Source organism: Aulonocara stuartgranti (assembly GCF_965226115.1).
Source record: "Aulonocara stuartgranti genome assembly, chromosome: 2".
Lineage (NCBI taxonomy): Eukaryota > Metazoa > Chordata > Actinopteri > Cichliformes > Cichlidae > Aulonocara > Aulonocara stuartgranti.
In genome coordinates this window covers 14,994,611-15,011,837 of record NC_138940.1, presented here as the reverse complement: position 1 = coordinate 15,011,837, position 17,227 = coordinate 14,994,611, and the positions used below count along the sequence as shown (strand labels likewise).

At 39.6% G+C, this 17,227-nt stretch overlaps 2 protein-coding genes across 2 annotated transcripts in view; both read left to right on the top strand.

The window, feature by feature from the left end:
- Positions 1-17,227, top strand: part of LOC309689131 (uncharacterized protein) — a gene marked incomplete at its 3' end in the record, with an annotated part of 88,117 nt that overhangs the window by 44,639 nt on the left and 26,251 nt on the right. The gene's annotated exons all lie outside the window — the stretch shown is intronic.
- LOC309715706 (uncharacterized protein) lies at positions 8-10,215 on the top strand (the record flags this gene model as incomplete). The annotated part of the gene is made up of 5 exons (XM_082549037.1): positions 8-143; positions 531-689; positions 1,822-2,022; positions 3,895-4,064; positions 10,051-10,215. The coding sequence occupies 5 exons, from the start codon at positions 8-10 to the stop codon at positions 10,213-10,215; spliced, it is 831 nt and encodes a 276-aa protein (XP_082405163.1).

Genomic DNA, 17,227 nt, shown 5'->3' with positions numbered 1-17,227 from the left:
CTGCGCCATGGATGGAGCAGAAGATAAAAATTTGTGTGCGTCTGCGACTTACACAGTTAGCACACGTTCGAAGAGATACAAAAAGCAGAGACTGGATGATCTAGATTGCACTAAGCCAACGACGTCAGCAGTTAGACATGAAGGTGAGTATAATGCTAGCTAGCTAGCTACCGAGCCATTTGGCTGCTAGCTACAGTGGCTAACTAACATCACATAACATGTGAATAGCTCTATTACTATTGGTTATTCCAAACGATTTATATCACTTAGTTGTACAGTATATTTTTAGTTTTGTTTATGTGCATCATTAAATTTATATTAAACACCCTGGTAAGGCAGTACACATAAGAATTATTTGCCTTGTTTTAGAAATGCCTGAACCACCACAGGTGTATATAACATAATTTTTACAAAGTGGCTTTTTATAAATTCAAGTTGTAACCGTTTTTAATCAATATTTTATTTGAGTTTCCCAAGTTTAAATTATAAATTATTTTAGTATTGTAATTTAATAATTGTTTGTTCTTTAGATTCTTCTTCTAATCCTGCCCCTACTGCAACTGCCCTTCTTAACAAGGAGCGAGAGAAACTGACTTTTCTTAAGGAGAAACTGGAGTGGCAAAAGAAGAGAATTGAAGAACTGGAAGGAGAGAGAGATTTTCTCCGAAGTCAGCTATCATCCCTTACAAGTATGAAACTAGACTTGTTCCATGAACATTGTTTTTATTTTACAGTCTTCAAATTGGTCTGCTGGGGCGGCAGCATCTCTGCTGGGGACAGGAAGAGACTGAACAGGGTGATCCGAAGGGCCAGCTCTGTTCTAGGATGCCCTCTGGACCCAGTGGAGGTGGTGAGTGACAGGAGAATGGCGGCTAAGCTGTCATCCCTGTTGGACAACGTCTCCCACCCCATGCAGCAGACTGTGACAGCACTGAGCAGCTCCTTCAGTGGGAGACTGCGGCACCCACGGTGTGGGACGGAGAGATTTCGCAGGTCTTTCCTCCCCACTGCTGTCAGACTCCACAACAAAGACTTTAACTGAACAAACACACACATCCACACATGTGCAATAACACTAAGTGAAATAATCCTTTCTGGCATCGTCGTATTTTTACTCAGTTGTATATAGCATTCGTATTCTATTTTTATCTTATTGTATATTTTTATTCTATTTTATTCTACTGTATATAGTATATTATTTTATTCTATTCTGTACAGCTGTGTACTGTATTTATTCTTATTGTATTCTAATTTTTGCGTCATAACTTTTGCACTGTCCACTTCCTGCTGTGACAAAACAAATTTCCCACGTGTGGGACTAATAAAGGTTATCTTATCTTATCTTATCTTATCTTATAAACATTAGATAATTTATCAATCCCAGTGAAGTTCCCTTATTGTCATTGTGTTGATTAAAAGATTTTAGTCAGTTAACTTTAAGTGTTGTGCTAGTTCATTCCTAAAGAGACCTGGTTCCAAATTCAGTTCAGCCAGGTCTAACTTGATTGATTCAATTTCATAGTTCATAAGATCATAACTCCAACATGAACTAGTAATGTAACAGCCTTACAATCAGAATTAATATAGGTTTTATATATATATGTATGTATGTATGTATGTATGTATGTATATATATATATATGTGTGTATATATATATGTATATATATGTGTATATATGTACACCTTATTCACATGATGATTTTCTATAACAAAATCCTCATTCTCTTTAAGCACATAAGCTTACTAAATCATCAATTGTGTAATTGAAAAACAGGGGACTTGTTTCTAAAACCATCCATTTTGTTGTTTACATCCTGCAGAGCAACCTAAAGACGAACCATTCAATGATCCATTTTCCTCGAAGGCTTCTGAAAACTCAGATTCATCTTTCGCATCTTCATCTGTATCGTCTGTGTGGTCATCCTCATCTTCATCCCCAAAGAAGCGAAAGCACAAATACAACAAAAAGCATTCAAGAGCCAAGAAACCCAAGAAGGAGCAGAAGAAGCTCCGGCAGTGTGGTGAGCAAAATATTTTGGAAGAGAAGATTTTACAGAAGAGGATACTATAAATGTGACATAAAAGATAGTATTATGACTTTAATTTGTTCTAAAAATTACTCTGTGTTCACTACGTCATATATACATATCTATCTATCTGTCTGTGTATATATATGTATATATATATATATATATATATATATATATATATACAGTGGGGCAAAAAAGTATTTAGTCAGCCACCGATTGTGCAAGTTCCCCCACTTAAAATGATGACAGAGGTCAGTAATTTGCACCAGAGGTACACTTCAACTGTGAGAGACAGAATGTGAAAAAAAAATCCATGAATTCACATGGTAGGATTTGTAAAGAATTTATTCGTAAATTAGGGTGGAAAATAAGTATTTGGTCACCTCAAACAAGGAAAATCTCTGGCTCACACAGACCTGTAACGTCTTCTGTAAGAAGCTTTTCTGTCCCCCACTCGTTACCTGTATGAATGGCACCTGTTTGAACTCATCATCTGTATAAAAGACACCTGTCCACAGCCTCAAACAGTCAGACTCCAAACTCCGCCATGGCCAAGACCAAAGAGCTTTCGAAGGACACCAGGAAAAGTATTGTAGACCTGCACCAGACTGGGAAGAGTGAATCTACAATAGGCAAGCAGCTTGGTGTGCAAAAATCAACTGTGGGAGCAATCATCAGAAAATGGAAGACATACAAGACCACTGATAATCTCCCTCGATCTGGGGCTCCACGCAAGATCTCATCCCGTGGGATCAAAATGATCATGAGAACGGGGAGCAAAGATCCCAGAACCACACAGGGGGACCTGGTGAATGACCTGCAGAGAGCTGGGACCAAAGTAACAAAGGTCACCATCAGTAACACACTACAACGGCAGGGAATCAAATCCCGCAGTGCCAGACGTGTTCCGCTGCTGAAGCCAGTGCATGTCCAGGCCCGTCTGAAGTTTGCCAGAGAGCACATGGATGATACAGCAGAGGATTGGGAGACTGTCATGTGGTCAGATGAAACCAAAGTAGAACTTTTGGGTATAAACTCAACTCGTCGTGTTTGGAGGAAGAAGAATACTGAGTTGCATCCCAAGAACACCATACCTACTGTGAAGCATGGGGGTGGAAACATCATGTTATGGGGCTGTTTTTCTGCCAAGGGGACAGGACGACTGATCCTTGTTAAGGACAGAATGAATGGGGCCATGTATCGTGAGATTTTGAGCCAAAACCTCCTTCCATCAGTGAGAACTTTGAAGATGAAACGAGGCTGGGTCTTCCAACATGACAATGATCCAAAACACACCGCCCGGGCAACAAAGGAGTGGCTCCGTAAGAAGCATTTGAAAGTCCTGGAGTGGCCTAGCCAGTCTCCAGACCTCAACCCCATAGAAAATCTGTGGCGGGAGTTGAAAGTCCGTGTTGCTCGGCGACAGCCCCAAAACATCACTGCTCTCGAGAAGATCTGCATGGAGGAATGGGCCAAAATACCAGCTACTGTGTGTGCAAACCTGGTAAAGACCTATAGTAAACGTTTGACCTCTGTTATTGCCAACAAAGGTTATGTTACAAAGTATTGCGTTGTATTTTTGTTATTGACCAAATACTTATTTTCCACCCTGATTTACGAATAAATTCTTTACAAATCCTACCATGTGGATTCATGGATTTTTTTTTCACATTCTGTCTCTCACAGTTAAAGTGTACCTCTGGTGCAAATTACTGACCTCTGTCATCATTTTAGGTGGGGGAACTTGCACAATCGGTGGCTGACTAAATACTTTTTTGCCCCACTGTATATATATATGTATGTATAGATTAGTATGCTTTGAGCATTTGCTTTTCTAATTATTTGCTTTGTTTTCATTTTTAGTTCAAACGCCAAATGACATTGTGCAGCGATACAAATCCCTCCTCAAGACATTTCCAAAGCATGGGCTCGACAGGAACACTGTTGTGTCCACTTCATCAGATGGGGAGCTTGCTATTGCGGTCCGCAATGTCTACCAGGAGCTACTGTCCAACAGGCCTAGTGGAGAGACGGTACTAGCTTTTGCTAAGCGATGTGAGGCTGCAATTCAAGGCAGTGATGAAGTAAAAAACAAAATAGAAAGTATGAAGGCCGCTGGTACTTTGCTTCCAATTCGAAGAGGGAAATCTGTCTGAAACCCTAATTTGTTCTAAGTGGTTTTGTTTTTTTGAGCATATTGAACTGAAGAAAAGATCTGCAAAACCAATCATTTTTCAAAGATCCGTTCACATATGTGTTGAGTTTCCACACAACTAAGAGATTTACCTGTTAGTTTATTTTATTGTTTTTTTTTTTCAATGTTTTGATTTGTATAAATGTGTGTAGAGTAAATAATACAGCTGTGCAGTTTCAGTTAAGGTATAATAATTTATTATATTATAATTATTATAATTTTCCTTTGTTTTATGCCAGTGGTGAATTTAGGGATGGGATTTGTTTCCTTAATATAGTTTTAGCTATCTTTAAAGGGCTTGTATATAAGTTTAGAAATGCTAAATAACTGTTGGTGCTTTATAGTTTTTATAGTAATGCCCAGTAATACTTAGAAATGTTTGTTGATCATAAATAAATGTTGACATGTTTTAAACTTTACAACAAAACTCTGTTTTGTCATTTATAAATGTTTAGTAGTCATAAATAAATGGTGTCATGCTTTACACTTTACAATAAGGCTCCCATTTGGCATTTATAAATGTTTATTTGTCATTAATAAATGGTTTTATGCTTTACACTTTACAATAAGGCTCCCATTCGGCATTTATAAATGTTTATTATTCATTAATAAATGGTTTTATGCTTTACACTTTACAATAAGGCTCCCATTTGGCATTTATAAAGGTTTATTTGTCATTAATAAATGGTTTTATGCTTTACACTTTACAATAAGGCTCCCATTTGGCATTTATAAATGTTTATTATTCATTAATAAAAGGTTTTATGCTTTACACTTTACAATAAGGCTCCCATTTGGCATTTATAAATGTTTATTTGTCATTAATAAATGGTTTTATGCTTTACACTTTACAATAAGGCTCCCATTTGGCATTTATAAATATTTATTATTCATTAATAAATGGTTTTATGCTTTACACTTTACAACAAAGCTCCGATTGATAGTTGTGGATATTTATAATGCATTTATGAAGTACAATTTTATATGATAAAAAATATGTTTACAAATGCCGATTGTGCTTACAGGATAGTAACTTAGTCTGAAATGTTTAATATAGCAACTCTAGATGAAATATATAGGTGAACACATTTGGCTCACTATTTGGCAAGAAACCGGTCAGTTTTTTTTCTTTTTCTCACCCTTAACTAATGCATAATAAACCATTAATAATGGTTTATAAAGCATTTACAGATTAATTAATAATATAGCTATAAACTATTTATTAGCATCTATAAGGGGAGACTTATTGTAAAGTGGTACCGGTTGCTCCTCTCAAAACCAGTTATTGCTCTGTTAGTTCCCGGACACCATGGTTAAATAATCAGACTCGTGGTCTTCGACGCACCTATCGAAAAGCAGAGCGCCTGTGGAAGTCCACCGGTCTGACTGTCCATCGTGAGCACTTTAAAGAACTACTTTACCTATATAATGAATCAGTCAAAGAGGCCAGATCCTCTTACTTCAATAATCTTATAAATCGTCATAAAAATAATTCAAGAATTCTATTTGATACCATCAACAGTATTGTTTCTCCTCCAACCCAGCATGCTCTGTTGCTTTCTGATGAAGATTGTAATACTTTACTTTGTAAATAAGGTGATGGACTTGAAATCCAAAATTTCCTCAAGTGCCTCCCCTTATGAAGATTCCCCTTGCTGTCTTGGATCATTTACCTCCTTTTCTCCAATCACACTAAATTACTTAATTATAGTTTTATGTAAAATGCAATCCTCATCATGCTCTGTAGATATATTACCTCACTCTGTCCTGTCCGGGTCTATCACCAGCATTGGTCCCACATTACTATCCATCATCAACAGTTCACTGAGGCAAGGCTGTGTTCCATCTTATTTTAAACATGCTGAGGTAACTCCTCTGTTAAAAAAACAGAATCTTGATCCTAGCTCTGCTAGTAATTACCGACCTATTTCAAAATTGCCATTGGTAAGTAAATTACTTGAAAAAATTGTTGAAAATCAGTTCAGGTCTCTATTATAATAATAATAACAAACTTTATTTATAAAGCACACTTAAAAACCAAGGGTATGCCAAGGTGCTTAACAAGTAAGATAGAATATAGGCGGAGGATAATAGAAATAGGACCAAAGCAAGTACTAAGTATGCAAGCAGATAACTGTCACTGATACATAGGAAAGCAACAGGTACAGAGCAAACAAGAATTTAAATGAGCATAAAAGTGCATGATATAAAGTCATAAAAGAAATATTAACTAGAGGGAAAGGCAAGATTGAATACTGTAAGTGGGTTTTTAATCGTGATTTGAACAGTGCAATGGAATCAGATGCGCGGAGGTCGAGAGGAAGGGTATTCCACAGTACCCGGGCAGCCAGAGCAAACGCACGGTGACCCCGGGACTTCAGTCGAGATCTGGGTTGGGTCAGAAGTAGTAGAGTGGCAGATCTGAGTGTTCTAGCAGGAGTATGTGGTTTGAGAAGTTCACTAAGATAACTTGGCGCTAATTTAATAATAGTTATTATGTAAATTACACATTCTTGACCCTTTTCAGTCTGGCTTTCAAAAGCAGCACTCTACAGAGACCGCTCTCTTAAGAGTCTATAATGATCTATTAATGGCATCTGACGCAGGGAACTGTTCTGTGATCATTTTGCTTGATCTTAGTGCAGCCTTTGACACCATTGACCACACAATCCTACTTAACAGGCTCAAGGTTTTGGTTGGTGTCATGATCAGGCTGTGTGGCAGGCAGGAAATAGGTCCCAAACGCAAACTCACGGAAAACAGGAGAGACTCAAAATACAGCTTTATTGCTGACAAAATAACATGAAACTAAACTGGGAAGTACTAAGGAACTGACTTACGAGGAAACACACGGCGGGCACACAGTCATGAGGGAGAACGCGACACCGAACTGAGGGAGACGCAGACATAAATACACAGAGGGTTAACGAGGGAAGTGGGAACACACGGGGAACACAGCTGACACAGATAACCATAACGAGACAGGGAAGGAGTGAACACAACATGACGCATACTGGCGAGAGACTGTCAAAGTAAAACAGGAAGTACACGGAGGTTCAGACAGGAGGAGAAAGAGCACGGGGAGAACACAGACATAACGGGCTGGGGAAAACATGGAATAAAACACAAGGAGAGACGAGGGCTCACAGATACACAGGGGCACACAGGAGGTAACCAAATAAGGAACATCTTAACTAAATAACCTAGGAACCAAGGCATAAATAGGGAACAAAATACAAAACACACAAAAACTAAGAATACTGGGCCAACATGGCCCAGGACCATGACAGTTGGTATATCTGGCTCTGCCTTAGACTGGTTTTCTTCCTACTCATCAGATAGGACCTTTTCTGTTAGGACTGACAGGTTCACCTCTGACATTGCTGCCCTGACCTGTGGGGTCCCACAGGGTTCAGTTTTAGGTCCATTACTATTTTCTTTTTATATGCTTCCTTTAGCTGTTATCAGTCAATCTTTTAGTGACCTGTCTTATCATTTTTATGCTGATGACATTCAGCTCCATATATCTTTTAAGTCTCATCAGCTGGATAGGCTGTCCACCCTAGTCCAGTGCTTAACCCAGGCTTCTGATTGGCTTTCAAGCAACTACCTTGTTCTAAATACTAACAAGACCGAGACCATGATCATAGGTCCTTCTGAGCTACATTCTAAAATCAGTCAGGTTCTTGCCTTTTTCTGTCCATCTGTCAAGTCAAATATTCGAAATCTTGGAGTAATATTTGACTCTTCTCTGGGCCTCGACTCTCATGTAAAATCTTTGTCTCGTTCCTGTTTCTATCATTTAAGAAACATATCTAAACTGCGACATATGAAACCATATGTCGCAGTTTAGATATGTTTAGATATGTTCTCAGCTGAACTGGAAAAACTCATTCATGCATTTGTGTCATCACGCTTAGATTACTGTAATTCCCTTTTTACTAGCTTGGATAAATCATCTCTCTCTCGCCTCCAGACAATACAAAACGCAGCAGCCAGACTACTAACTCGCTCTACCAAGCGTGTTCACATCACTCCCATCTTATATTCTTTACATTGGCTCCCAATAGAGTTTAGAATTCGCTTTAAAATTCTTGTTTTAACATACAGAGCACTAAATGGCCAGGCTCCAGATTACTTATCCAAGCTTCTTATAAAATACACTGCTGCTCGTCATCTCCGCTCACAGACTCAGTCTCTTAGTTGTTCCCCGTACATGACTGAAGACAAAAGGGGACAGAGCCTTTCAGTCTGTTGCACCAAGGCTGTGGAACAGTTTACCACTACATTTACATTTGCTTGACTGTGGATTCTTTTATAAAACAGTTAAAAACTCTTCTGTTCAAACAAGCCTTTTGTTGATCTACATATTTTATATTTTTTACATTATTTACATTTGATCTTTTACATTGTATATAATGTCTATTGATTTTATTGTTTATTTTAATATTTTAATATTTGTGTACAGCGCTTTGTGATTGTCTGTCTGTGAAAAGCGCTTAATAAATAAAGTTTACTTACTTACTTACTCAACGTCCCCCATGGTGTCAGCTTGCACTGATCTGCCAGTTATGGCTGGTGTTCATAACAATATAGCCCCTCTACGTAGGACTACCCGTGGTAATGCTGGGACGCACTTGAACCTGCATCATTTGTCCCAGGTAGCAGGAAGTAGAGCAATAGGGGCTGGGCACTCCCAGGCACCTGTGCCTAATACAGTTACCCTGTATAGACCTTGGCAGTGAGTGTCAATCGTCGGGACGACGATTCAAATCCCGGAGGGTAGATTCTGGGGTAGGATTTTACATGATGTCCACAAACGCACCACTGACATCCACACCTTCCCAGCCGATGATTCCTCATCACGACACCACACTACAAAGAAAAACCCAGCCGAAAGAGGAGAGGAAGAGGGCCAGATTATTCCAGCAGCAAGGGATTCTGTGATGTATCTTTCCATTGCCTCACATTCAGGTTGAGAAATACTGTATAAATGGCTCATAGGAAGGGGAGCGCCAGGGAGGCGGTCAATGCCACAGTCATAAGGTCTGTTTGGGGGCAACGAAGACGCACGGTCTTTACTAAACACCTGCAGGAGATCATGATGAATGGGAAGGATGGAGGAGAGATCAGGAGAATCAGGGGCAGAGCCTGGATCTGAAGAACTGGTAGGCGGTGTTGCGGCCTTTAAGCAGGTCATGTGACATCCCTCCCCCCACCCCAAAACCTTAGCTGTCTTCCAATCTAGTGTGGGATTATGTTGTTGCAACCAAGGAAATCCTAGTACTAATGGCGTGAGCGGAGCTTTAAACACAAACAAGCGCAGGGTCTCGGAATGATTGCTGGAGAGAGTTAAAGAAATAGGCTCAGTAATATAGGTGCCATCAGGTAGGCGTTGCCCATTGAGCACCGTAATTTTAAGTCTGTGAGGAAGGAGCTCAGTTGGAATTGGTGATGGGATTTCCGGCTCTTTTTAGAGAACCGACTCTTTCGGTTCAGCTCACTAAAAAGAGCCAGCTCTTTCTGCTCCAAACCGGCTCTTCAGGTTGTTTTGTTGCTTTAATTAATTTATTATTAACAATAATATAAAATTATGCACAAAAGGAATTACTAATGTAAAAAAAAAAAGTGGTTTTATTTATATATGTTTATATATAAATATATGCGGTTTTCAAAAACAGATTGAACCGATTTTAACGCCCGCTCTCGTAACAGCTTGACAAAATACGCGATTTTAGCCCCATCACTCTCAAAAGCCCTTGGCTGCTGCCGAAACTGCAGAGACTGTTGAGTTAAAAAGCCTGTACACTTTTCTAACTCACCAGAAAAAGGCTCGAGGGTTGGGAGCGGTCGTTCGGGAAGCGCCGGCGGAGCTGGTGATGGCAGGGCTGGAAGCTCCGGCGCTGGGGACATCTGGGGTTGGGGTTGTGAAAGAGGAGATTGCGGGGGCATACTTTCCAACAGTGTGTGCTCGGCCAGTGCCAGAGTGAGAGCTGCCAGCTGTTGGTTGATATGCTGCAACATTTGCTTGTGCCATACCAGTATGGCTTCAGGCGAAACAGCAGGCTGATCTGACTGTGGCACGGATTCCGAGTCCGCTGAGTCCATACTGGCTGGATCGTTCTGTTACGGTCACTGTGGGGACTCAAACGCAGGACTCCTTGCTCACAGGAAGAACAGAGGGTTTTTATTTACAAACACCAGGTGAAATGTGTGACAGTGACTCAGTGCTATATACAAGAGTGTGGATATCAGGGCTCCAGGGAATCCACGGGAAAAGCAGGGGAACACTCTCACTCCTCCTCTGTCTCTCTTGGCGTCTCACCAGTCATTTACTCCTCTCTCGCACCAGAAACTCTGTAGGGAACAAGGGCAGGTACAGGGGTCTGTACACAGGGAAACCAGGCACGTGCAGAGGGCTAGAGGGGCTAGAGGGGCTTGAGCACCCGCCCCTTTCCTGATGGGTGCCCATAGTGCCCTTTCGTTGAGTCAACTTTTTAAAAAAAATTATTGTTATTTTTGTGTGCGTGCGGAGTCCTGTCTGTGCCCCTCAACAATAATATTTAACTATTAATCACAGTTTTGCTAAATAAAAGGATCTGGCTTGCATCAATCACATGATCACATTTAACCAATGATCACCCTTGACGGCAGAACGTGCTGGTTACAAGCCAGGAACGAGCTCACAAAGAGCACGCGCATTTTTTGCGGTCCGGAGCTGTAGGAGAAACACAAGTTAACTGAGAGACTTGGACTGATGCGACAAAACCAGTAAGTAGGTGTACAGCGTACACTGTAGTGTATAGCACAAACATTACCCCTCCTTTTATTAACTGCACAAGTAGTGTTGGTCATAGCTGCTGGCTACCTGTGTAAGGCTGTCATGGGTCTGTAGCTCTGTCCACCGTTTTAGTGAACATATTTACTTTTAAAGTATTTAGAACATATTTAGTTTAAGTTACAGGCCTTTTCCTGCCTTTCTGGAGGGATTATATTTCACTAAAAAACGATCTAATATGCATGTCCACCTAATTATGCATTATTATAATTATAATATATTAAAAAACACACGCTGTATTTTAAAGAACATACATTAAGAAGCAGATTATATTAGATTTATATTTTAAATAAGACAAAATTTGGATTTTACAGCAGTAAAATTATTGTATCTCTACAGTTTAAAAATGTAATAAGCTTTGCTCCTGCACAGAGTGGATAGTGAAACAAATGGAATCATCATAATGACATTATTTCATATTTATTACTTCCCCCTCCTCACTGCTTTATTATTGTAGCTCTAGTAATAAATAATAATGTAAGGATTCTGGATCAGCACCATGATGCCCATAGTATATACAGTATTCTGAAGAAGGTCTAAAATGTCCCTGTGTGTGCGTGCATGTGTGTGTTTTATTTAGATGGATTTTTTAAAAAAAATATTACTCATGATATAACATTGTCCAGACATGCCTGGTAAGGACATGAGGAGGAAACAGTAGGAGCTGTGTGAGGCTACTAAAGGCAGTGCTATAACATTTTTCTGTCATCATTTTATTATAGATTAAGTGCAAGAGTTGTTAGGTGTGGATAATTAAATTATAGTTTATTGCAATAGCAAGTTGTGCCTTGTTCTCAGATAGACAGCAAGTGGAGAGTGATATATGAAATGATGGAAGGAAGGAAGAAGAGAAGCAAAGAGTGATTCACAGGCAGAGCCTAAATTATTTCTCAGAGTTTTTGTTGCCTTATGGTTCCAAGCGCTGTCACCAATCTTTGCATTTTGTTATTATCTCATGACACTTGTTTAATCAGCTACCATCTCTCCTATGGACTTTTTAATGTGTACAGTCTCAGATCAACACAGCCCTGCCCTCCAGCACTATCCACAGCAACCCCTCAACAGCAACATTGTATCAATCAGGTAAAACATCGGCTACGTTTGCTTTGCCTTGTTGCCCATATTAGATTCTTGATGAATGTGTGTTGTTGTTATTCAGCCTGGTTCAATGTGCCCCTTTTTAACTTTGAGCACCCGCCCCTTTAAACCTCTCTGCACGGCCCTGAGGGAAACAAAAGTGTTAGCACAAGAAGCTGAAACACGGGAACTAGACTGTAGTGTCCAAGCCTGACACAGGTCAAGCAACAATCCAGGGGGGAGCAGTCTCGCTTCTTCCCTTTAGTAGAGGCCAGTTAATGAGACGCAGGTGTTGATCATCTCACGTATGTAGGCCAAAGGCGGGAGCCCACAACGAACTCAGCCCAGGCGACAGAGGGAGAGAGGGAGGGAGAGAAAAAGAACAAAGCCGAACTTCTCAGACAGATCTGCCGGACCGTGACACCTTGATGGTTCATATGAAATAAATTTTTTTCTCTGATGTATCAAAAAAGACGAAGTCTTGCAAACAGCAAAGTACCTTGTGTGTTGAGGGATGACACAAAGGACAGGGTTGCAGGGAAATTTACAGCCTGATATTCTTCACTTCCTTTACTAAATCATTCAGGCACTGCTCATATTTTCAAGGCAGTAGACTTCTTTGTTAGAGCTTCAGGGAGACTGATGACAGAAACAATTACATTAAACAGGACCCCAGAATTGTAGGAGAACAAAATAACACAATCTGACATCCTTGACCTTTTTTAAGTACTTTGAAAGATTATTATCCCTGAGATGTAGAACTGAGGGTCAACAATAGAATCTTTAATTGTGCCAGTTCATTTTCTATTGTACACACCCCAATAAATCAATCACTAGAATAAAAGCACAAAAACATGTATTATGTGAGTATATAAAATGTCAGACTTTTGCATCAACATTAATACATATTACATGAATAGAAATGAAACAAGAGGTCCAGGAGACAAGTTTTGTTTTAACTGTAGAGCAGCAATGATAGGTCTGTTAAACAACTAGCTGCCATCAGAGAACAACATTGGTGGTTTCAGCTCTAGTGTGAGAATGTGTTCATTCTTTTAACTGAAGATGAACATGAGCAACTGTGACGTTGGACTGCTGGCACTTTTATCTGTTTCTTTATATAAACTGTACATCAAGCAACTAAATACTTAAGCTATTCATTTGAATGTCTCCTTAACTAGTCAATTTACAAACTACCAGCAGAAAACAAGATCAATTTAAAATTGTATTATCTTTAACTCTTTCACATGAAGGGCATTAAAGTCTAGTTTAATTTTCTTCCATGCAATATAACTTTCATGAACGTCCACTAATAAATGTTTGTAGGAGTCTGCATGCCTAGGTGCTTCATTTTATTCACCTGTGGCAACAGAAGTGATTGGAACACCTGAATTCAAATTTAGAAGGATGAGTCAATACTTTTAGCACTATAATCCTTTCTGACAGTTGCCTTACAGTACAAAGAATCAGAATGATGGAGACTGAGCTGCTCATAAATCTGTGATGTAATCATCATCCTCAAATTGACAACTTGTTTAGTATAAAATCAAAAGTAACAAACTAGAAGGCACTGCAGTGGGTGGCTGAGGACCACTGTGTGTAGCTTACCTGACGTTTACACCAGCATATGCAAGGACAGAGACGCTCCACCCACCCTGCCCACAGACCCCATTTTTACACCTCCACTCAGGCTGGAGGCTGTGCAGCACTGTAGCAAGGTCCACCAAGTTAAAGAATAGCTTTTTCCAGATGCTGTGAGACTGTTGAACTGTGCCCAACTGCAACACCTCTGAGAATGCACAAATTATATCCTGCAGTTTTAAAGGACTTATTGATTAAGCTATTATACTTAATGGATCATTTATTTATTTGATAGGTTTTTATTTATATTAATACTATTATTATACACTTCTATATGAATTTATAATTCTAGGAGCATTTTAAAGAGTATTTTCATATTTTATCTTAAACAGCACTGTTTTGCAGAATAAAAGAAAATGCTGCAATTTTACAAGCAGACTTGTTTTTATATACAGTTATCCTTTCTACTGATGTTGTCATCTAAGCAACTCTTTATCTGCCTCATACTCTCACGTGGCAGTTGAGGTTAGCTTGCCAACAGCATGCAGCAAAACTAACCATTAAACTATGAACCTTTAAACTATGAGCTCTCAGGGCACTGGTTTAGCTGGTGCCTGGTTTTAGGGCACATGGCCTAAAAGCAGCAGCCTGGTTCGAGTCTGACTTCCGGCCCTTTACTGTGTCTGTTCTCCTTCCTCCCCTGCTTCGGTTTGTCTTCACTGTCTCTCTCCATTAAAGTCAAAAGCCTAAATAAAAACTATTAAATAGTTGAGAGGAAACTAAATGGTTAATGTCATACTGCTTTTACATCATGTGGTTAGTGATGGTTAGTTTGCCCATGCACACAAAGACAAAGTTAGCCATGAAAAGTAAGAGTAAATAATTATCTCCCAGAACATTTAGATGCAATTTTGCCAGATCTGCTGTCTTTGTGATGTACAAATTTTGTAATTGAAGGGATATCACATCTGGATGATACCATATATAAACACTTGTGATTGATCAGTGCTCCCTATATTCTCTCCAAAAACATTATGTTTTTGAGACTACAGATCCATTGACTTGTATACTGGATCCGTTTACCCATTCATTTTTAGCCCATAAAAACAAAACAAATTTTTTTTTTTTAAAGTAAGTACTTTTAAGTATGCAAAGATAGCCACAGAAAAATTCAGAGCCTGAATATCTGGAAGTGTCTGTTTACTTGCATACGCATTACTGGGATTTCCTTTATCGAGGCACAAAATATAGGAAAGGGAATATTTAAATAAATTGATTACTGTACTGTTTGCGAATTGATTGCAAATTGTACTAATGTTTTGTAGAGAAAATGCATGTCTTGTTTTTTGTGCTTGATAGGCTGATACCCAGAGGCATCCTAAAATTTAAAAGCATTTGCTGGTTTTCTTATTAAACCGTGAGAATTTCAGGACCATAGACAGTGAACGAGGTTTGTGTGGTGATCTGATGAGCTGCACGTTACTGTTTTTAGGGGTAGAACTACACAAATTCACCTGTATATAAACACAAAAGACTTCCCTATAAAATCTGTGCATCCATTTTTTTCCCCCCCTGTTTTTACTAAACAAATCCCACAAAGAAAAAATGCAGTGGTACTGTTAACACCAGCCATCACAGACTATAGAAGTAAACTTTTTCTTTTTCCATCAGGCATTTCTGGTTTGCCTTATCCCTCGAAGTGATGAAAGTAGTCTTAATGCGAGAATGCTACAGAAACAGCGTCAAAGTAATGTTGCATCATTTACAAATACTGTTTCCATTGTATTACATTCGTCTGCTTGGCTTAAATTTAATGTACACTAAATTTAAATGTTTTTTGGAAATATTTGTCCTGTCATCCATAAGACTTCTTCAGTTCTAAAATGAAAAGGTGGTTTTCCCTTAGGAGGGTTCCGTTGACTCAGTATTACATTTCATTTGGGACTTCCGGTCTGGCTGCCCAGCTACGATCAAAGAATTGCGTGCTTTCAGAAAAGATACGAATGAGCATTTTAATGCTATACGGGAGAATGTGAACGGCATCGGTAAAAGACTCGATGAAGCAGAGGGACGCATAAATGTTGTGGAGACTCGAATCCAGGTTTCAGAGGAGCAACTAATGGAATTAGCAAAACTTCAGATGTGATATGAAACTAAGTTATTGGATTTAGACGTTCAAGTCGCGAGAATCTCAAAATAAATGGCGTGAAGGAAGGGGAAGAGGACCCATTTCCATCGGTTGTAACCTTACTTCCAGACTCTATTTGAAAGACAATGCGTCTCTCTTCTCCCACCGCGTTGGGGATTGAAAGAGCACACCGGGCCGGTGCTGAGAAATTGTTGTCGAACTCGCAAGTTATCGTATCAAGGAAGACATCAAGAAGGCCTGGCAGGCTAGGGGGTTTGGTTTTCAAGGCACTAGGATACATGTGGACAATGATTATGCCCCGGAGATACAACGAAGAAGAAGAGCATATGTAGCAGCGAAGAAGGTGCTTAAGGAGAATAACATTCGCTTCCATTTGCCTTTCCCGGCCAGTCTGAGAGTGTACTACAGGGATGGAACAGTGACGTACAACACAGCGTATGAAGCGACTACAGACATGGTGAAGAGAGGATTATGGGTAGACATTGTGAAAGACAGGGCAAATAAAACAGCAGACTTGGCAAATATTATTGGCAAGTATTTTTATTTTTTATTCCTATTTATTCTATTTATCCCCTTTGTATATTTTATTTATATTTGTCTCTGTATTTATATATGTGTGTGTGTGTGTGTGTGTGTGTGTGTGTGTATATATACATATATATATATATATATATATAACAATTCTGTAACTGTAACTTCGGTCGTTGCTGTGCTTTTTGGAAGTCGAATTTCCCAGAGGAACCCACCCGAGGGATTAATAAAGTTCTATCTTATCTTATCTTATCTTAAATAAGCACGAAGCAGAAACGAGGAAACATGATCCAAAAGCAGGACTTCAAGGAGCATCTCCAGGCACCCAGGTGACTGTGGGTAATTAGGTTGCTTGTGACGGAGCATCATATTGGAGGTAAACTCAAGAGTAGAGCTTTAATAGTAACTGAGACTACAGACTTTATTTTGTTAAAGATGTATTAGTTATATTTTTTGTTAATCTCATAAAGAGGGCATACAAAAGTAGAATAAAGTCGGGTCATTTATGGCCTGTATTTATATAGCGCTTTACTAGTCCCTAAGGACCCCAAAGCGCTTTACATATCCAGTCATCCACCCATTCACACACTGGTGATGGCAAACTACATTGTAGCCACAGCCACCCTGGGGCGCACTGACAGAGGCGAGGCTGCCGAACACTGGCGCCACCGGGCCCTCTGACCACCACCAGTAGGCAACGGGTGAAGTGTCTTGCCCAAGGACACAATGACCAAGATTGTCCAAGCCGGGGCTTGAACCGGCAACCTTCCGATTACAAGGCGAACTCCCAACTCTTGAGCCACGATCGCCCATTTATATGCATAGT